The 21,752-nt window shown below is 46.4% G+C and overlaps 1 protein-coding gene across 3 annotated transcripts in view; it reads right to left on the reverse strand.

The window, feature by feature from the left end:
* The window catches only part of LRSAM1 (leucine rich repeat and sterile alpha motif containing 1), a 46,247-nt gene that overhangs the window by 11,828 nt on the left and 12,667 nt on the right, over nt 1-21,752 (reverse strand). For all 3 annotated transcript variants that reach the window (XM_032635768.1, XM_032635766.1, XM_032635767.1), the window contains exons 11-18: nt 17,535-17,665; nt 12,727-12,756; nt 12,187-12,309; nt 11,686-11,825; nt 10,785-10,829; nt 8,875-8,945; nt 1,919-2,018; nt 451-538 (exon numbers count right to left, since the gene is read on the reverse strand). In XM_032635768.1, the coding sequence (XP_032491659.1) occupies nt 451-538; nt 1,919-2,018; nt 8,875-8,945; nt 10,785-10,829; nt 11,686-11,825; nt 12,187-12,309; nt 12,727-12,756; nt 17,535-17,665 (728 nt within the window). The remainder of the gene's footprint in view (nt 1-450; nt 539-1,918; nt 2,019-8,874; nt 8,946-10,784; nt 10,830-11,685; nt 11,826-12,186; nt 12,310-12,726; nt 12,757-17,534; nt 17,666-21,752) is intronic.

Genomic DNA, 21,752 nt, shown 5'->3' on the forward strand with positions numbered 1-21,752 from the left:
ACAATTTGGACACAGGAGGGAGGAAATCACAGGGGTCCTTCCTGGTCCCGTCCACTCAGTAGCACCTGCTATGCGCCCGCTAAGCCGGAGGGAGAGCAGATGGAGGTGCGGTGGGATTGGAAGGGAGGAGTCTGGGGGCTCACTCCACGGGGTGGGTGCCACCGCCTTCTGCCCATTATGTCCTCATGATGGAGCCCCACGCAGCACAGGGAGCGGCTGCCTGGGGACGGAGCTTCTCTAGACTTCAGTGAGCGGAAACGACCACCCAGAGACGCCTCGCCCTGCCCCTCATCCTCACGGTCAGTACGTTTCTCAGCTCTCTAAGCATCTTGGTTCTTGCACACTGTCCAGGAGTCCAGGACAGCGCCTCCACGTGGAGTTCTGCCGCTCTGCTCCGGGCTCCCCGCGTCCCTCCTGCCCCCCTCCTGAGCCCCTGCCCCCAGGGCTCACCTCCTGCAGGATCTGGCTAACGGCTTTGTTCTGATCCATCTGTTGCCAGGACAGGATCTGCTGGAACCGCTCATCCATTTCAGCCATGCTGCCAGAAACACAGCAGATTCATGAACATTTCCTGAGCACCTGCTATGTGCCAGGCACCTTGGAGGAGATGGAGATAAACCATGTATTCATTCAACAATACTCATGGAGCGCCTGCTGGGGCCACGTCCTGGGCTTGGGGGGGCGGGGTGGACATGGAGCTTTGTCTGAATCCCATGGTCCTGGATGGAGGGTGACGGAGTCTCTGTCTCCAGAGCTGGGGAGATGATCTCCTGGGCCCCGTCATCCACCCCTCCACTGGACTCCTTCCTACGATGCCCCCCCAACCCTGAAGTGGCTGCCTGGCCTCTGCCCACCCACCTCCACCAACAGGGAGCTCGTGACCTCCCAGGTGAGCCACTCAGGCTGAGAGAAAGCTGTCCTTCCTGGGCACTAACGTCTCACCCTCCGCCCCAGTGCCTCTCACCCTGGCCGTGGACCTGCTCTCATCGCCCTAGAGCAAGTCTAGTGACTTTGGCACAAAAATCCAAACTCTGCAAACCTAATATGTCCATACTTTGGTACAATCTTGGTTTTAAGTTTGTCTGTTTCATAAGAGCTGTTATTTATTGGACCCTTATGTGGCAGACAGTATGATCATTAATGCCCATTAAATCCTCCAACAACTCTAGGAGTAGGTACTGTGATTTATCCCTTTTTCTGATAAGAAAATTGAGGCTCAGGGAGGGAAAATAACTTGCCTAAGACTTCACAGTTAGTTATAGAAGTGGGATGTGAATCCACGACTGTCTGGCCCTAGTGCCCACGCTCCTAAAAACAAGGTCACACCAGCAGGAAGGAGGGAGACCCCCTGCATCTGCAGGGACACGGGGAGGCTGGCGTGCTCCAGGTGCCCGGGGGGGGGTGGTGGGGAGGAGGTGGCACCTGCGCTGGGGTCACCCAGGTGGGAGGAGAAACACAAGGGCAGCCAGGGCTGCTAGTCTGTCCCTGTCTGGGGCTGCTAAGCATCGAAGGAGCTTTTCTCAACTGGCTCTGCCGGGCACTGCAGGTCCTTCAACAAAGCCACGGTGCTGGGGTGAACTTGGAAGGCCAGACCCAAAATGGCTGTCAGCATGAAGGCAACCCCATCACCATCCCCCCTCCAGTGCACCCCACCCATGACCCCCGGAGATTTATAAGTACGCCATAGTCAAGAGCACACTGCCTGGGTCAAACCCGAGCTCTGTCATCGGCTAGCTGTGCTTCCTTAGGGTCCGACTAGAAAAGTCACTTAGACCAGCGGTAACTTGCTCCTGACATCATGGCCCAGGGTGGGGTGGCCCGAGGCAGGAGATTCCAGTGCCAGCTCTCACCCTACGGTCCTGGGCCCTGAGCCAGCTCCCCAAAGTCCCTCACTCGGGAAGCCTCTTCCTTACCTTACCTGGAACAGGCCTGCTGGACCAGGTTCTGCCTCTGAGACTCGTAGGCCATCTGGATGAGCCGGCTGTTACAGCTCTCGGTCAGCATCTGCTGCATGGCCGCTGTGGAAACATGGGGGTGGGGTGGGGACAGGGCTGAGCAGCCACTCCTGGGGGGCCTCATGGGCGTTACCTGGGCATCCACCTGACAGTCACCTCACAAAGAAGTCTCTCTTTTTTTAAACTACAGAAGTAACTTCAGCTTGAAAGTCTGATTAGTTGTAAAACACTGAACAACATACCCATAATCTTCTGTAATCTCGTCACCCAGAAGTATTATTACATTTTGATATATGTTCTTCTGGTTAATTTTTAATGCATATTGATGGATTTTTTTTAAAAGTTCACTGAAAGAATTAAAATCAGGGACTTGAACAGATATTTGTATACCCATGTTCGTAGCAACATTATCCACAATAGGCAAAAAAAGGTGGAAACAACCCAAGTGCCTATTGATGGACAAATGGGTAAACAGAATGTGGTCTATCCATGCAACGGAATATTAATCAGTCTTAAAAAGGAAAGAAATTCTGACATAAGCTACAACGTGGATGAACCCTGAAGACGTTACGCTATGTGGAAGAAGCCAGTCACAGAGGACAAATACTGTATGATTCCACTTATACGAAGTACCTAGAGCAGTCAGATTCATAGAGACAGAAAGTAGAATGGTGGTCCTCCAGGGTCCGGGGGAGGGGGCAGTGGGCAGTTCCTGTTCAGTGGGTACAGTTTCCCTTTGGGATGATGAAGTTCTGGAGACGGATGGTGGTGATGGTTGCACAACAAGGTGAATGTACTTAATGCCACAGAACTGTACACTTACAAGTGGTTAAAATGGTAAATTTTATGCTTTGTATACTTCACTGTAATAAAAGAAAATTAAAACGTTATCACACTAAATATACCACTTTCTCACCTTTTATGAATGCATCCCTGGGGCAACATGCTGACGTGATGTTATGGGCTACAGAATACTACAGTGCCTGGATTACCAAAGTTTAAGATAATCCTCTGTTTCAGAGCATTCGGAGTCTTTCTGAGATTAATAAATGATACTGCTATAAACATCCTTGCTCAGATATCTTTGTGCACATCTATTTGATTATTTCCTAGAATAATTCTTAGAAGTACACAGTTTTAAGGTCATGGATGATGTATGCAAGTTACCCTTTCTGCCCTCCAGGAAGAGCCTGCTGATTCACACTCCCTTTGGCAGCAGCACACAGGACAGCCTGATACCATACGCCCTCTACAACTCTGGGTTACTACCCTTTCTTGCCTTTTTGTTATTTTTATTGAAATTTTTCAGTTATAAAAATAATACATGCTCAGTTTCTAAAACAGCTAATAGGGAAGTTTGAAAAGGTGGAAAAGAAAAGATCCCTAACACCGAGCCTATTTCCAATTAGTTAATCTGATAAACATCCTTCCAGAAATGCAAACACAATTTTTCTCTTTATAAATGGTGGATGATGGTGATCTTTAAAATAGGGACATTGGAGACCTTCAAGATGGTGGAGGAGTAAGACGTGGAGATCACCTTTCTCCCCACACATACATCAGACATACTTCTACACGTGGAACAAATCCTACAGAACACCTACTGAACGCTGGCAGAAGACCTCAGACTTCCCAAAAGGCAAGAAACTCCCCACATACCTGGCCGTGTGGCTGACAGGGTCTTGGTGCTCCTGCTGGGTGTCAGGCCTGTGCCTCTGAGATGGGAGAGCCGAGTTCAGGACATTGGTCCACCAGAGACCTCCCAGCTCCACGTAATACCAAACGGCGAAAGCTCTCCCAGAGATCTCCATCTCAATGCTAAGACCCAGCTTCATTCAACACCAGCAAACTACAGTGCTGGACACTCTATGCCAAACAACTAGCAAGACAGGAACACAACTCCACCCATTAGCAGAGAGGCTGCCTAAAATCATAATAAGGTCACACATACCCCAAAACACACAACCGGATGCAGTCCTGCCCACCAGAAATACAAGATCCAGCCTCATCCACCAGAACACAGGCACTAGTCCCCTCTTCCAGGAAGCCTATACACAACCCACTGAACCAACCTTAGCCACTGGGGGAAGACACCAAAAACAACGGGAACTATGAACCTGCAGCCTGCGAAAAGGAGACCCCAAACACAGTAAGTTTAGCAAAATGAGAAGACAGAGAAGCACACAGTAGATGAAGGAGCAAGGTAAAAACCCACCAGACCAAACAAATGAAGAGGAAATAGGCAGTTTACCTGAAAAAGAATTCAGAGTAATGATAGTAAAGATGATCCAAAATCTTGGAAACAGAATGGAGAAAATACAAGAAACGTTTAACAAGGACCTAGAAGAACCAAAGAGCAAACAAACAATGATGAACAACACAATAAATGAAATTAAAAATTCTCTAGAAGGAATCAACAGCAGAATAACTGAGGCAGAAGAACAGCTAAGTGACCTGGAAGATAAAATAGTGGAAGTAACTACTGCAGAGCAGAATAAAGAAAAAAGAATGAAAAGAATTGAGGACAATCTTAGAGAACTCTGGGACAACATTAAACGCAACAACATTCGAATTATAGGGGTCCCAGAAGAAGAAGAGAAAAAGGGACTGAGAAAATATCCGAAGAGATTATAGTTGAAAATTTCCCTAATATGGGGAAAGAAATAGTCAATCAAGTCCAGGAAGCACAGAGAGTCCCATACAGGATAAGTCCAAGGAGAAACACGCCAAGACACATACTAATTAAACTATCAAAAATTAACTACAAAGAAAAAATATTAAAAGCAGCATTTAAGAATCTGTAAAAAATACAAGCACATGGAGGCTAAACAATACACTACTTAATAACCAAGAGATCACTGAAGAAATCAAAAATTGCCTAGAAACAAACGACAATGAAAACACGATGACCCAAAACCTATGGGATGCAGCAAAAGAGTTCCAAAAGGGAAGTTTATAGCAATACAATCCTACCTCAAGAAACAACACCTCAAACAAACAACCTAACCTTACACCTAAAGCAATTAGAGAAAGAACCAAAAAACCCCAAGTTAGCAGGAGGAAAGAAATCAAAGATCAGACCAGAAATAAATGAAAAAGAAATGAAGGAAACGATGGCAAAGATCAATAAAACTAAAAGCTGGTTCTTTGAGAAGATAAACACAATTGGTAAACCATTAGCCAGACTCATCAAGAAAAAAAGAGAGAAGACTCAAATCAATAGAATTAGAAAAAAAAGAAGTAACAACTGACACTGAAGAAATACAAAGGATCATGAGAGATTACTACAAGCAACTATATGCCAATAAAATGGACAACCTGGAACAAATGGACAAATTCTTAGAAAAGCACAATCTTCTGAGACTGAACCAGGAAGAAACAGAAAATATAAACAGACCTATCACAAGTAATGAAATTGAGACTGTGATTAAAAATCTTCCAACAAACAAAAGCCCAGGACCAGATGGCTTCACAGGCAAATTCTATCAAACATTTAGAGAAGAGCTAACACCTATCCTTCTCAAACTCTTCCAAAATATAGCAGAGGGACGAACACTTCCAAACTCATTCTACAAGGCCACCATCACCCTGATACCAAAACCAGACAGATGTTACAAAGAAAGAAAACTACAGGCCAATATCACTGATGAACATAGATGCAAAAATCCTCAACAAAATACTAGCAAACAGAATCCAACAGCACATTAAAAGGATCATACACCATGATCAAGTGGGGTTTATCCCAGAAATGCAAAGATTCTTCAGTATATGCAAATCAATCAATGTGATAAACCATATTAACAAACTGAAGGAGAAAAACCATATGATCATCTCAACAGATGCAGAAAGAGCTTTTGACAAAATTCAACACCCATTTATGATAAAAACCCTCCAGAAAGTAGGCATAGAGGGAACTTACCTCAACATAATAAAGGCCATATATGACAAACCCACAGCCAACATCATTCTCAATGGTGAAAAACTGAAACCATTTCCACTAAGATCAGGAACAAGACAAGGTTGTCCACTCTCACCACTATTATTCAACATAGTTTTGGAAGTTTTAGCCACAGCAGTCAGAGAAGAAAAATAAAAGGAATCCAAATTGGAAAAGAGGTAAAGCTGTCACTGTTTGCAGATGACATGACACTATACATAGAGAATCCCAAAGATGCTACAGGAAAACTACTAGAGATAATCAATGAGTCTGGTGAGGTTGCAGGATACAAAATTAATGCACAGAAATCTCTGGCATTCCTATACACCAAAAAAAAAAAAAAATCAGAGAGAGAAATTAAGGAAACACTCCCATTTACCATTGCAACAAAAAGAATAAAATACCTAGGAATAAACCTACCTAAGGAGAAAAAAGACCTGTATGCAGAAACTATAAGACACTGATGAAAGAAATTAAAGATGATACAAACAGATGGAGAGATATACCATGTTCTTGGATTGGAAGAATCAACATTGTGAAAATGACTATACTACCCAAAGCAACCTACAGATTCAATGCAATCCCTATCAAACTACCAATAGCATTTTTCACAGAACTAGAACAAAAAATTTCACAATTTGTATGGAAACACAAGAGACCCCGAATAGCCAAAGCAATCTTGAGAAAGAAAAATGGAGCTGGAGGAATCAGGCTCCTGGACTTCAGACTATACCACAAAGCTACAGTAATCAAGACAGTATGGTCCTGGAACAAAAACAGAAATATAGATCAATGGAACAGGATAGAAAGCCCAGAGATAAATCAACGCACATATGGTCACCTTATATTCGATAAAGTAGGCAAGACTATACAGTGGAGAAAAGACAGCCTCTTCAATAAGTGGTGCTGGGAAAACTAGACAGCTACATGTAAAAATGAAATTAGAACACTCCCTAACACCATACACAAAAATAAACTCAAAATGGATTAAAGACCTAAATGTAAGGCCAGACATTATAAAACTTTTAGAGGAAAACATAGGTAGAACACTCTATAACATAAATCACAGCAAGATCCTTTTTGACCCACCTCCTAGAGAAATGGAAATAAAAACAAAAATAAACAAATGGGACCTAATAAAACTTAAAAGCTTTTGCACAGCAAAGGAAACCATAAACAAGATGGAAAGACAACCCTCAGAATGGGAGAAAATATTTGCAGATGAAGCAACTGACAAAGGATTAATCTCCAAAATTTACAAGCAGCTCATGCAGCTCAGTATCAAAAAACCAAACAACCCAATCCAAAAATGGGCAGAAGACCTAAATAGACATTTCTCCCAAGAAGATATACAGATTGCCAACAAACACATGAAAGGATGCTCAACATCACTAATCATTAGAGAAATGCAAATCAAAACTACAATGAGGTATCACCTCACACCAGTCAGAATGGCCATCACCAAAAAATCTGCAAACAATAAACGCTGGAGAGGGTGTGGAGAAAAGGAACCCTCTTGCACTGTTGGCGCGAATGTAAATTGATACAGCCACTATGGAGAACAGTATGGAGGTTCCTTAAGAAACTAATAATAGAACTACCACACGACCCAGCAATCCGACTACTGGGCATATACCCTGAGAAAACCGTAATTCAGAAAGAGTCATGTACCATAATGTTCACTGCAGCTCTGTTTACAATAGCCAGGACATGGAAGCTACTTTTTTTTTTTTTTTTTTGCGGTATGCGGGCCTCTCACTGTTGTGGCCTCTCCCGTTGCGGAGCACAGGCTCTGGACGCGCAGGCTCAGGGGCCATGGCTCACGGGCCCAGCCGCTCCATGGCATGTGGGATCTTCCCGGACCAGGGCACAAACCCATGTCCCCTGCATCGGCAGGCAGACTCTCAACCACTGGACCACCAGGGAAGCCCTGGAAGCTACTTTATAACAATTTGCCATGTAACCTAGATTCCTATAACCTGGACTGTAACTTTGTTTCAGCTCATGTGGGAGCTTTCTTTTCAAAGTATGTTTAAATCCTGATTTTTTTCCACCCCTGCACTAATCCTTTAGGGGAGATCAGCTCGGTGCTTTGTGTCCACCTAGAGGGGTGGGATAGGGAGGGTGGGAGGGAGACGCAAGAGGGAGGAGATATGGGGATATATGTATAGCTGATTCACTTTGTTATAAAGCAGAAACTAACACCACTGTAAAGCAGTTATACTCCAATAAAGATGTTAAAAAATAATAAAATGAAATAAAATAGGGATATTAATGATATGATACCTCATCAGGAGATAGTAGGATGAAATGGTGTATGGAAAGTGCTGGGCCACTGCCTGGTACACAGTGAACCTCGGCTAAAGGTGCACACAATATCCCATTCTATCACTCAGGCTCTGAAGAATGGGGTGATCCAAAAAGAATCATTCCTTATTTTAAATAACAACGAGGAACTGCCTCCTTGCCTTCCCTGCCACATGGCTTGATGTTCTCAGGATCAGATGGGGAGACCTCCCTCTTGTTTGTGTGGACAGTGTGGTGCCCTAGGACCACTCAGGGAGCGACAGGAAGGCGAGTTCCCAGGGGCTCGAGAGGCCACCGCAGCCCTTGAGGAGAGTAGTCCTAACAGCCACGCTTTGCGAACAGCTCACTTTGCGCCAGCATGATCTTATTGACCCTCGTAATGACCCCACGAGGCAGATAATTACCTTTCTCCCCATTTTATAGACATGAAAACTGAGAGGGACCAGTAATGCCCCTTAGGTCATACGGCTTGTGCCTGAGCTGGGATTCTGAATCCAAGTTCAGCTGACCTCAGAGCCCATGCTCCATGACGGGACTTGACCGCTCCTCTTGAGGGGTAACACTCAGCGCCCTCTATGTGTGACCAAAAGGGGGATGGCTGCCCCCTCCTGCCCCTCAGTTGGCCATACTCTGCTCCCAGGACCCTGCCCTGCCCTACCCCACCCTGAGACTCACAGGCAATCTCACGGCGCCGTAGGTTCTCTGTCTCCTCCTGGGTTATGGACATCAACTGTTCCATTCTTATTCTAGAAAAAGATCAATCCATTTATTCAGCAAATGTATCAGTAACATTTCCAACAGGGAATCCCATCAGATGAACACCACCTCCTTCAAGAAGTCCTCCCAGATGTGAGAACTTAGGCATACTCTGAATGCCCACAGCACCATGTGCCTCCACTGGGGCCCTGTTAACTTTAAGAGTTTCTTGCATAAAAAGATAAACATTCCCTTAGAAAAATGGGCCAAGGATACAAACAGCCAATTCACTGATGCTTAAATAAAAGTGACCAAAGAACATATGGAAAGATTCTTAACACCACTGATAATGAAAGAAGTAAAATCTTTTCACCTATCGGGTTGGCTGAGATTAAAAAAACCGATAACCACTGGTGATGGCAGTGAAGGTGGAGAAGTGGGTACTTCATATACTGCTGAGAGGAGTGTAAACTGGTAAAATGTTCTTGGAAGGCAGTCTGACAATACTATCAAAGTGTTCTTCGAATATTTCCTTCAAAAACATTCACATAAGTGTGTAAGGGTATATCTAGATGTTTACAGTAATATATATTGTTTGTAATTATGAAGCGCCAGAAACCACTTAAATGTTCAGAGGGCTAATTACGTAAATTATGATATAATGATATAGTGGAATTCGCTACAGCTAGTACAAATAATGAGGTTTTGGGCATGGAAATACATCTGTGATATAATAAGTGAAAATTTAAAAAGTAATGGCATGTATGTATGTGCATGTCGCTTGTGTGTACACTTTTTGCCCCCCACACCACACTGGCACAGTGGCTGGGAGGGGGACAGCATCCTTTAATGTTTCTCGCAGGGTCTGACTTCATTGGAAGCAGCATGTATCGTCTGAGCACTCCTGCCTCCTGCCCAGGCCCACAGGCTGCTCAGGGGAAGGCCGTATCTGGTGCGCATCCCTGGACCCTAGGCATAGCCCAGGCCTAGCCCAGAGAGGGCACTCAGTCAGCGTGCTGAATAAGCGATGCCTCCGGCCACAGCTCAGCTCGGCCTAGACCAGCCTGGCTGCCACCGCTCCCGGCTGAAGTGGACAGGGTGGTGGGGTTACACTGCAACCCCATGGGAGCCCCTTGCAGGAGGCCTGCACAGCAGCCAGGAGCCAGGAAGGCTGGGCCCACGGGGAGGGGAGGCTCCCGCAAAGCACAGCAGCCAGGTCCACACTGATAGTCTAGGGTCCCTGAGAACCAGGAGGGATTCACATTAATACCCAGGGAATGGGGGGTAGGGGCTGTCCCTCCATTTCTAATCACTAAGGTGGGCACCTCAGTGCAGTCGATTTGAAACATGCAGAAAACACAAAGGGGAAAAAACAAGATCACCACCTCCAATTCCTGCCTCTCAAAAATGTTCAACGTCCTTTTGCTTTCTGAGCAGATATAGGCAGAGTGTCTTTAAGAAATGATATAGTGTAGACACCACTTTTCCACTTAGCAATATGGTGTATTTCCCTTAATAAGGAATGTTCTTCTATAAAATATTTAATGGCTACAGATTATTCCTCTGTACATAATTTACGTAACCAAGTTTTTCTTCCCAGAAATGTGGACTTTTTTCTATTTTTTTATTCTAAAAATATAGTAGGACATTATATATACATTCTTATTCACGTCTCTGAATTTTTCTCAGGAGTGTCTATGTGTTTTAACAAACTTGAAGGCAGCGATTCTTTCTAATTCAATACTTCCTGAGGAGGTGAATCTCCTCATAGCTTTAGGGAAACTTTCTGGCATAATCCTTGAGAATCACAAGACCTTCTCTCCCCAGAGCCATGCATCCCCAGGAAGGAAGGCAGCGCCCAAAAAAACCCACTAGAGCAGAACACTTACCTTTCATTTTCCAGCGACTTCAGAATCTCAGAACTTTTCTTTTGCCTGTGGAGGAAACCAAGAAAAGCCTGTAGTCACCAGCGGGCCCATTTCCAAAAGAATAGCTCAGGGGGGCTTAGGCACCGACCACTTAGGGCCTCTGTGTTCTCAGGCTAATTCCTCAACCACTCCAAACCCCAGCTCCTCATCTGTGAAATGGGAATAATAATTTTTTAAAACTTCATGGACTGTTGGTAATGAGTGAATGAGAAAATAAAAAGTGCCTGGCATGTAACAAGCCCTCAAAAGATGGCAGCTTTCACGGGCGCCCTTGGTGGTGAGCGCACTGTGCACGGCAGGCTAGCCGGCTCCCTCTGGCTCTGCATAACTGCGGGTGAGGGAGGAGAAAGAGACTCAGAGGATAGTGGAAAGGGAGGCTGGAAGCAATGGGGGGTGGTGGTGGTGGAAGCCTGTTTCTGAAGTCTTTCCCCAAGAGACCCCCAACTAACCCTTCTCGGGCTCCGTGCGACCTCTATCTGATCTGCTCCCTGCAGCTCTTGCCTTGGGCAGGATCTGTGTTAAAGCCAATCTCACTATAAGGCAAATGGCTGTCCTCAGTGTGACTGGTGACTTGGAACCCAAAACGTTGGCACGGGACGTGATTTTGACTTGTTAAAACTACCTATTTTACAGATGGGAAACTTGGGAGGCAAAGCTCCAATCAGTAGCAGCCCCAAAACAAGAGGCAAACCTGGTCATGCCCAGATCACCTTCTTTTTAAGCTGGTGTGAATTGCAGCACCGAGACCTTGGGCAGAATCAGAGACCGTGAGGGAGAAATGCACCTCTATCCTGAGCTCCTCAAAGGGTATCAGGTGGGGGAAGGTCTCTGGGTCTGGGGGCCGGGTGGATGGGAGCCTGACCTCTGATTCTCCTGCAGGAGCTTCTGGATCCGGTTGGAGATGTTCTGCTCTGTCTGCTTCAGCTGCTCCTGCAGCCGCTGCCGCTCTGCATCCAGGTAGCGCTGGCGCTCGCTCAGGCCCTGCTCCAGCCGGGACTGCTCCTGCGGCAGGACAGGCAGAGGTCCTGAGTCAGTGGGGGGGACCACCTACCCACCCCCAGACGCCACAGGGCAGCCAGGGGCCCTGGCCTGGGATGCGGAGACTAGGTTTCCTGTCTCTGTCCCGCCAGCCCTTTCCACATGACCTTGGACCAGGTGTGTCGCTAGGCCTCAGGGTGTCCAGGCACCGGAGGGGCTGGATGAGATGATCTGTAAGGACAACCCCCCCCCACCCATGTCCTGGAGGGGGAAGTGAGAGAGCTCACTCCCACCGCCTTCCCACAGCAGAGGGACCTCAGCCTGAGTCAGGAGGCCCCTGGCAGAGGGAGCAGACGGGCCTGACTCCACTTAGCCGCTCACAAACCTCCTTGACCGTCTGAAGGATCTCGTCCTTCTGGCTGTTGCTCTGCTGAAGCAGCTGGGCGTGCTCTCGCTGCCCGAGTTCCAGGCGCCGTTCGAACTCGAGTTTCTCCAGCAGCTTTTGTTCCTGGAAGAACGTAGATCCTGGTGAGTACTGGCACAGGCTCTGTGGGTGTTAGGACATGACAGCAGGGGGAATCCACCCCCCAACTCTGAACGGTACAAGCGACAGGTCTGAACACTGAACCTCGCCCCCGCAGGGCCCGACTGTAATAAAACGGTCTCTTCACTGGCACGGGCTAGTGGTTTAGAGCCTGGGGTTGGGCTCAACCTCTCCAAGCCTCAGTCTTCTCATCTGTCAAGTGGAGACACCCTCCCAGCCACCGAGGCTGCGTGAGACTGTGGTGAGGCAACGTATGTAAGGGGTAACAGTTACTTTACTCTCTAATTTAGAGCCAGGAAGAACTTGTTTCCTCAATCTTTTATAATAGTTGAGATGCTTAATGAGAATAAAAGTGACAGAGGACAAAAGGCATTTTCTTACCTTCCTCTTCTCATAGTCTGAGAACCTATTCTGGGAGGAAAAAAAAGAGAGTGGGGTCAAGAGAAGGTGGGCAGCAGCGGTTCTCGCTGGACAGAGTCCCCGGGGCAGCCTGACACCACTCAGATTTGCAGGCACATCCAGACGACTGCATCAGAGGGCTGGGGTGGGTGGGATGAGGGGGATGGTTGTTCGATAAAGGGTTCCAGATGGTTTTGGTGGAAACGAGGGTTGAGAATCACTGGACTTGGCCCACTGTAGGAAGGTCTTCAAGGCAGTTCTGTTGATGCAGCACTGAGAAGGCACAGTGCTCCGAAAAAGAGACCAAGAATGGGTATCTGATTCCCTTGTATGTCTGCACAACACACCTGCAAGTACCCAGCTCCAGCCACCAAAACACTTACAAATGCCCAGAGGCATGTGCTCAAGTTCCTGAGGAATTGTTCAAAAGAGTGAAAGCACTGAAAGTAACTCAAATGTCCATCAAAATGCGATTACTTCAATAAGTCGTGGTTCATCCACACAATGAATACACAACTGTCAAACGATAGGGCGAATGAGGGTGTAGCTAGAGAAGGATGTCTGCCAGCTTTCACTGTGTGGGCAGCATGGTTCCTGTAAAAACACCACCATCAAGGCTCTAGTCTGAGCTTTGTGGTTGTTGAGACAAAAGCTACAAAGGAGGTTCATTAATCAGCTCATGGCGATTCCTCCAGTGGGTGGGACTGCAGGATAGGAGGGGTGACATTCACTTCATCTATTTCTGTATTGTTTAGATTTACAACAAGGAGCGTGAACTAGTTTTGTAATCAAACGTCAGCACGTGCACACTTTTTTTTTTTTTTTTAGCAGGCCTTCTATTTAGCCATCTGGCTCTGAGACCAGGATCAGTGTCTGTCTGAACTGTAAAAGCAGCATCCTATAAAGAAATAAAAAATTTTCCTCCTACCTCAGCACAGGAAAAATCTTAAGTTAATCTTTAATTATACAAATAACATCTGAATATATTCTCCTTGTAAAAAGCCCATGCATATAAAAGTACCCATTGTGACTTCCCTGGTGGTGCAGTGGTTAAGAATCAGTCTGCCGGGCTTCCCTGGTGGCGCAGTGGTTGAGAATCTGCCTGCCAATGCAGGGGACACGGGTTCGAGCCCTGGTCTGGGAAGATCCCACATGCCGCGGAGCAGCTGGGCCCGTGAGCCACAATTACTGAGCCTGCGCGTCTGGAGCCTGTGCTCCGCAACAAGAGGCCGCGATAGTGAGAGGCCCACGCACCGCGATGAAGAGTGGCCTCCACTTGCCGCAACTAGAGGAAGCCCTCGCACGGAAACGAAGACCCAACACAGCCATAAGTAAATAAATAAAGCAAACTGTCAACAAGTAAAAATAAATAAACACTATTAAATTTAAAAAAAAAAAAAAAAGAATCAGCCTGCCAAGGCAGGGGACACGGGTTTGAGTCCTGGTCCAGGAAGATCCCACAGGCCACAGAGCAACTAAGCCCGTGAGCCACAACTACTGAGCCTGCGCTCTACAGCCCGCAAGCCACAGCTACTGAAGCCCGCACACCTAGAGCCCGTGCTCCACAACAAGAGAAGCCCCTGCAATGAGAAGCCTGCACACTGCAACGAAGAGTAGCCCCCACTCGTGTCAACTAGGGAAAGCCCGCGCGCAGCAACGAAGACCCAACGCAGCCAAAATAAATAAATAAATTTATAAAAAATAAAAAAATAAGAAGGACCCATTGACCACTCCTGGGCCTAATCCTGATTCCCGCCCAACCCCCCCTCCATGCTCCCCATCCCCCGCCCCCATGTAAACATCATTATCAGACCCAACCCCATGCAGCTACTTACGTACAACTTGTGCCTTTGGAAAAATACATATATTTGTATGTGTGTGCATATATATATATAAACATTTTTTAATGAAGATATAATTTACATACTGTAAAACCCATCCTTTGGAAGAAATGTAGTCCTATGAGTTTTGACAACTGCATACAGTGTCGTAATCGTCACTACCATCAAGATGTAGACCAGGGGCTTCCCTGGTGGCGCAGTGGTTGAGAGTCCGCCTGCCGATGCAGGGGACACGGGTTCGTGCCCCGGTCCGGGAAGATCCCACATGCCGCGGAGCGGCTGGGCCCGTGAACCGTGGCCGCTGAGCCTGCTCATCCGGAACCTGTGCTCCACAACGGGAGAGGCCACAACAGTGAGAGGCCCGCGTACCGCAAAAAAAAAAAAAAAAAAAAAAAAAAAAAAAAGATGTAGACCAGTCCCATAACCCCCTAAATTCCCTTGTGCCCCTATCATCAAACCCTCCTCTTATTCCCAGTCACCGGCAATTACTGATCTGTTTTCTTATGTATTTGAACCTCCTTTTAAAACATAAAAATGGAAATATATTATTGAATATTTTCATTGTGTTCAAGTTGTCCTTTTCACTTGTCCACCTGTCCTGTGACCCAAGCCTGAACAGATCCTTCTCACCGTACAAATAGGACATGTCAGTTCAGTCTCTTCCCACTGATGGACATCTCGGGGGCGGCCAATACTTCACCACCATAAGTAAGGCTGCAACAAACATTCCTCTGAGTGTCTCTTTGTGCAAGTGTTTCTCTGGGGTATATACTGAGAAATGGAACTTTGGATTGTGGGCTGTGCCCATCTGAAGTGTTGACATATTTTGTCAAGTTATCGTCAACAGTGGGGAGACTGATTTCCATTCCCAACACCAATTTATGGGGTCACTGCTTCCCCACACTCTGGCTAACAGAAATTATCATAGTGAAATCTGTGCCAATCTGGGGAGGAAAACGGCATTTCATTGTTTTAATTTACCTGTTCCTAACTACTAGTGAAGCTGGGCATTTTTTCATACTTATTGATCATTTGTACTATTTTATTCTGTAAAGTACCTATTGATATATCTTCGGTCTATTTTTTCTCTTAGGATGGTTTTCTGTTTCATATTGATTCCAGAGTTCTTTGTACGTTCAGTCTGCTAATCCTTCATCAGAAATATATGTTGTAAATACTTTGAGAGCATAAATTGACACAATTTTCCTGGACAGTAATCTCCTCCCTCTCGAATTCTCACTGAACTGTCAGAGGAAACGTAACCCTATGAAAGCCTTCACAGCAGTTCTGGAATACGGGGGAGGGTGGCACCAGGGAACCAGAGAATAATCAAAAAAAAAAGCAGTGGAAGTAATGAAGCCAAACTGGCTACAGCTGGTGCTCCCCTTCCCAGCCATCGGAGGCCCAGGTTTGTGGTCCTCCAGGGGTGGGGGGGGGGAGCAGACAGGTGGGGGGCAGAGGCAGTTTCTGAGCTTCCTCCTCCATTCCTGACCTAGTTCACCCCCAGGGACCCGGGAGGGCCACTGTCCCGAAGCTCCATCCAGCAGGAAGACACACAGTAAACAAATCCTCTTCCATGTAATTCTCCTTGTAATTTAGAGCTGTGATTGTAACGTAGCAGGGCCCTAGGCTACCTTCCTAGGACAGATTCTGCCCCTCCTGGCCCATAATGTCCTCCACCTGCCACTTGTCTGTAGAGAAACTTTAGCCAAAGAAGAAACTTAACCAGAGAAATGAGAAATTACAGAAGCAAAGGAAAGCAGTCAGCAAGGCAAAATAATAGTTTAGCCATTAAACAAAGTCAAGGACCTTTAGCTCCTCCTCAAGGGCGATAGATAACATTCTGAGCCACGGCCTTTGAGCTGTTTTGCAGATACTGAAACCGCCACAGGTGGAAGAAATTAACTACATGATGACCAGACTGTAGCCATGACAAACTGCTCCATCTCACACAATTCCAAGAATTAATCTCAAGGAAATGGAAACAAACTGACCCTGGAGTTAAAGATTAACTGTACCTAAAACAATCTCTTTGATGCGGTTCAGGTCACCACCTAACCAACTTCAAGATGACTATCAGGGGCTTCCCTGGTGGCGCAGTGGTTGAGAGTCCGCCTGCTGATGCAGGGGACGCAGGTTCGTGCCCCGGTCTGGGAGGATCCCACATGCCGCAGAGCGGCTGGGCCCGTGAGCCATGGCCGCTGAGGCTGCGCGTCCGGAGCCTGTGCTCCGCAATGGGAGAGGCCGCAACGGTGAGAGGCCCGCGTACCGCAAAAAAAAAAAAAAAAAAAAGAAAGATGACTGTCAGAGCTGACAATGCTGTTCTGCACTTAGCCCCCTCCTTCTGCCTATATACCCCTGAAACTCCCCTTTAAAAGCTCTTGCCCCGACAGTGGAGAGTTGGTTCCTTGGGACACGAATCCACCGTCTTCCCAGGATTGCCAGCTTCCCCAATACAGCTATCTTTCCTTTTACCCAACGCCTGTCTCTCAGTATTGGATTCCTGAACAACGAGCAGCTGAACCTGAGTTCAGCAACACATGCCCCCAAGAAAATGCACGGGGCATTCTGAGAACATGCACAGACCTGAACTGGGCTGCTGTGTCAGGGAAGGCTTACTCAGAGGACGTGAGGTTTCCACTAGGAACTGAAGGAGGAGACTGAGTTATTGGGAGAAAGTGAGTGGGGAGAATTCCAGCAGAGGGGTTCCACGGCCCCGAAGGGTTCAGGGACAGAGAGGAGCACAGCAAGGCTGTCGCTGGTGAGCTAGTGGGCTGAGGCCACCTAGGAAGCCTTGTAAAAGCTTCTAAGCACACGGGCTTGAAGGGAGGTGAGTTCTAATTTGATAGAAGACTCTGGGGGCTGATGCTCTGAACATCTCCCCTGTGCCCAGAGGGGCTGCGTACTCCTTGCCCCAACGCCACACGCCAGCACTTAGGTGCGCCTTACCTGCCAGTCTACCTCCTCGCTAGAGAACCTGTCCGTGGGCCCACTGGGGCTGTCCCGGGAGTTCTCGGCTCCATCTTGCTCCAGGACTGGCAGCAGGTACTGAGAAGGGGGGTAGTATTCCAGCCCAGACGCTGCAAGAGACGGACACCAGATGACCAGGAGGGAGGAGACAACCTCGGAACCCAGGACAGTCCACTCCTGCCGCTCCCACCCACCACCCGACCCCTGCCAGCATCCTGTCCCACTCCTACCTCAGTCCACTGCACCTCTCTGCTAGACGCTGAGCCCTCCAATGCTGCTCACGGGCCTAACGCTTGGGCCTTAAATGTGGCAAGAGCTCAATAAGCATCAGCTGAGTGAATAAATACCGCCCCTCCCCCCACCTGCCTCTTTACCATCCAAGTGAGAATGAGGTGATGGAAAAAGCCTGAACTCAATAAAGAAGCCTGGGTCCGAGACCCAGCTTCACCCACAATTTCTCGTGTATGGGCAAGATGCTTGCCTTCTCTGGCCCTGTGTAGTGTCCTCCTGCATCATCTGAAAGGATTCATAATCTTTGCCCATTCTGCCTAAATCCTGCTGATTTGTAGGTGCTCTTTACATACTGTAGTTAATAACCTTGGGTCTATAATATATGTTGCAACTATCTTCTTCCAGTTGGTAACTTGTCTTTTTAACTTTGATGATAGTATCCTTTTGAGGTAAAGTTGTTTAGATTTTAATGTAGTCAAAGTCACCTTTTTTCCCCTACCAAAGGATATAAATAGGCAATTCACAAGAAATACAAAAAATGGGCAGTAGACATATGAAAAAAAATTCAAATAATCAAGGAAATTACATTAAAATAGTAATAGGCTCTCTTGTTTACCCATCAGATTAGAAGACTTTTAAAGATCTCACCAAGCATTAGCCAGGTTGTGGGGAAGAAGAGTCGTCTGGGATACTCCTCATGGAATGTAAACTGATGTAACCTCTTCAGAGGCAAACAGAGTTGTGATTGTAACGCAGCAGGGCCCTAGGGTACCTTCCCAGGTACCCTTGTCCCGCCTTCACCTACCAACCCTACTATTGCCTGCCAGGGAGGTGTGGGGTAAAACATTCATTCCAGGGGAAAACTCGAAATAACTTCCATACATAAGTGATGGGGCTCCGCCATGTGAAATACTCTACAGCAGTTTACAACAAGGCAGATCCACACATTCTGGGATGGGAAAAGGCCCAAGACCTATTCTTGAGTGAAAAAAGCAGGGCATAGAATCACCTAGTATGACATCTTCTGTGGGGTTTTTTCTTTTATGTTTTTAAAAGAGTGAAACCAACAATTTTACGTACATACATATACCTGCTACACAGTTTAAATAAGTTGAAGGATTTTTTTTTTTCGGTTGCACTGCTTGGCTTGTGGGATCTTGGTTCCCCGAGCAGGGAATGAACCCAGGCCCCAGCAGTGAAAGCGCCAAGTCCTAACCACTGGACCGCCAGGGAAGTCCCCGGGTTATTTTTTAAACTGTATAGTAGGTATACATATGTTCACTGCTTTATTCCTTACGTCTTTTATACACCTACTATTGCATAACTTTAAAATCTTTTAAAATAAATGGTTTGGTCTAGCTCGACCATTGGCCGGGGTACCCATTACAATCACCTGCTGCTCAAAGATTACTTTGGTAGATACGTGGCCTGATTAGCTGTAGTGGGATGCATGTGTAACTTCTCTTTGCTTTTTAACTGCAGTATAACATACACACGGAAAAGAACACAAAATCTTCATGAACAGCTTGATGAATGTTTAAAAGTGAACACACTCGCAGAAGCAGGAATCAGGGTTGGTTCAGAGCTCAGGTGCTGATAAAAGTGCACGTTCCTTTGCGTCTGGCGTCTCTCACTCCCCGTGTGTCCGTGAGCGCAGCCAGCTTGTTGCGCACAGCCGCAGCTTGTTCTTTCTGGTTGCTGTGTGGTGCTCATTTGTGAGTATAAAACAGCTTACCACTCTGCTACGTTACGAATAGTCCTGCTATGAGTGTTTCCAGACGTAGCTTTGGGCATTTGTTCACACACATTTCTCGGGCACCTACCGAGGTGTGGAGCCAACGGGTCACAGGGTATTTGAAGGTTCAGCTTGAGTAGATACTGACAATAACTTTCTGAAGTCTTTTCGGGTTCATGCTCCCACCGGCAGAGCATGGAAGCTCCAGCTGCTCCGCATCTTCCCAATTCTTGGTATTGACAGATTAACTTTGGCCATGTTAGCGGGTGTCTTAGGGCTTAAGTATTTCTTTGCAGTCTTTTTAAAAAATATTTATTTATTTATTTTTGGCTGCATTGGGTCTTCATTGCTGCATGTGGGCTTTCTCTCGTTGCGGTGAGTGGGGGCTACTCTTTGTTGTGGTACGTGGGCTTCTCATTGCAGTGGCTTCTCTTGTTGCGGAGCATGGGTTCTAGGCACAGGGGCTTTAGTAGCTGTGGCGTCTGGGCTCTGTAGTTGTGGTGCATGGGCTTAGTTGCTCCATGGCATGTGGGATCTTCCCGGACCAGGGCTCGAACCCCTGTCCCCTGCTTCGGCAGGTGGATTCTTAACCACTGTACCACCAGGGAAGTCCTTCTTTGCAGTCTTAATTTGCATTTTTAAAAATAGATCTTTATTGGAGTGTAATTGCTTCACAGTACTGTGTTAGTTTCTGTTTTACAACAAAGTGAATCAGCCATATGCATACACATGTCCCCATATCCCCTCCCTCTTGAGCCTCCTTCCCATCCTTCCGATCCCACCCCTCTAGGCCATCACAAAGCACCAAGCCGATCTCCCTGTGCTATGCTGCTGCTTCCCACCAGCCAACTATTTTACATTCGGTAGTGTATATATGTCGATGCTACTCTCACTTTGTCCCAGCTTCTCCCTCCCACCCCATGTCATCAAGTCCATTTTCTATGTCTACCTCTTTATTCCTGCCCTGCAACAACTAGGTTCATCAGTACCATTTTTTTTTTTAGATTCCATATATATGCGTTAGCATACGGTATTTGTTTTTCTCTTTCTGACTTACTTCACGCTGTATGACAGACTCTACTCCATCCACCTCACTACAAATAACTCAATTTTGTTTCTTTTTATGGCTGAGAAATATTCCATTGTAGATATGTGCCACATCTTCCTTATCCATTCATCTGTTGATGGACATTTAGGTTGGTTCCACGTCCTGGATATTGTAAATAGTGCTGCAATGAACATTGTGGTGCATACCTTTTTTTTTTTTTTTTGTGGTATGCGGGCCTCTCACTGTTGTGGCCTCTCCCATTATGGAGATGCGCAGGCTCAGCAGCCATGGCTCACGGGCCTAGCCACTCCACGGCATGTGGGATCTTCCTGGACCGGGGCACGAACCCTTGGCTCCTGCATCGGCAGGCAGACTCTTAACCACTGCACCACCAGGGAAGCCTGCATGTCTCTTTTTGAATTATGGTTTTCTCAGGGTATATGCCCAGTAGTGGGATTGCTGGGTCGTATGGTAGTTCTACTTTTAGATTTTTAAGGAAACTCCATACTGTTTTCCATAGTGGTTGTATCAGTTTACATTCCCACCAACAGTGTAGGAGGGTTCCCTTTTCACCACATCCTTTCCAACATTTATTGATTCTAGCTTTTTTGATAATGGCCATTCTGACCGGCATGAGGTGATACCTCATTGCAGTTTTGACTTGCATTTCTCTAACAATTAGTGATGCTGAGCATCTTTTCATGTGCCTCTTGGCCATCTGTATGTCTTCCTTGGTGAAATGTCTATTTAGGTCTTCCACCCATTTTTTTTTAAAACATCTTTATTAGAGTATAATTGCTTTACAGTGGTGTGTTAGTTTCTGCTGTATAACAAAGTGAATCAGCTATACGTATACATCCATCCCCATATCCCCTCCCTCTTGTTCTGCCCATTTTTTAACTGGATTGTTTGCTTTCTTGATATTGAGCTCCACAAGCTGTTTGTATATTTTGGAGATTAATCCTTTGTTGTTTCATTGGCAAATATTTTCTCCCATTCCGAGGGTTGTCTTTTTGTCTTGTTTATGGTTTCCTTTGCTGTGCAAAAGCTTTTAATTAAGTCCAATTTGTTTGTTTTTTATTTCTGTTACTCTAGGAGGTGGGTCAAAAAAGACCTTGCTGTGGTTTATGTAAAGAGTGTTTTTCCTATGTTTTCCTCTAAGAGTTTTATAGTGTCTGGTCTT

Source organism: Phocoena sinus, chromosome 6 (assembly GCF_008692025.1).
Source record: "Phocoena sinus isolate mPhoSin1 chromosome 6, mPhoSin1.pri, whole genome shotgun sequence".
Taxonomy (NCBI): Eukaryota; Metazoa; Chordata; class Mammalia; order Artiodactyla; family Phocoenidae; genus Phocoena; species Phocoena sinus.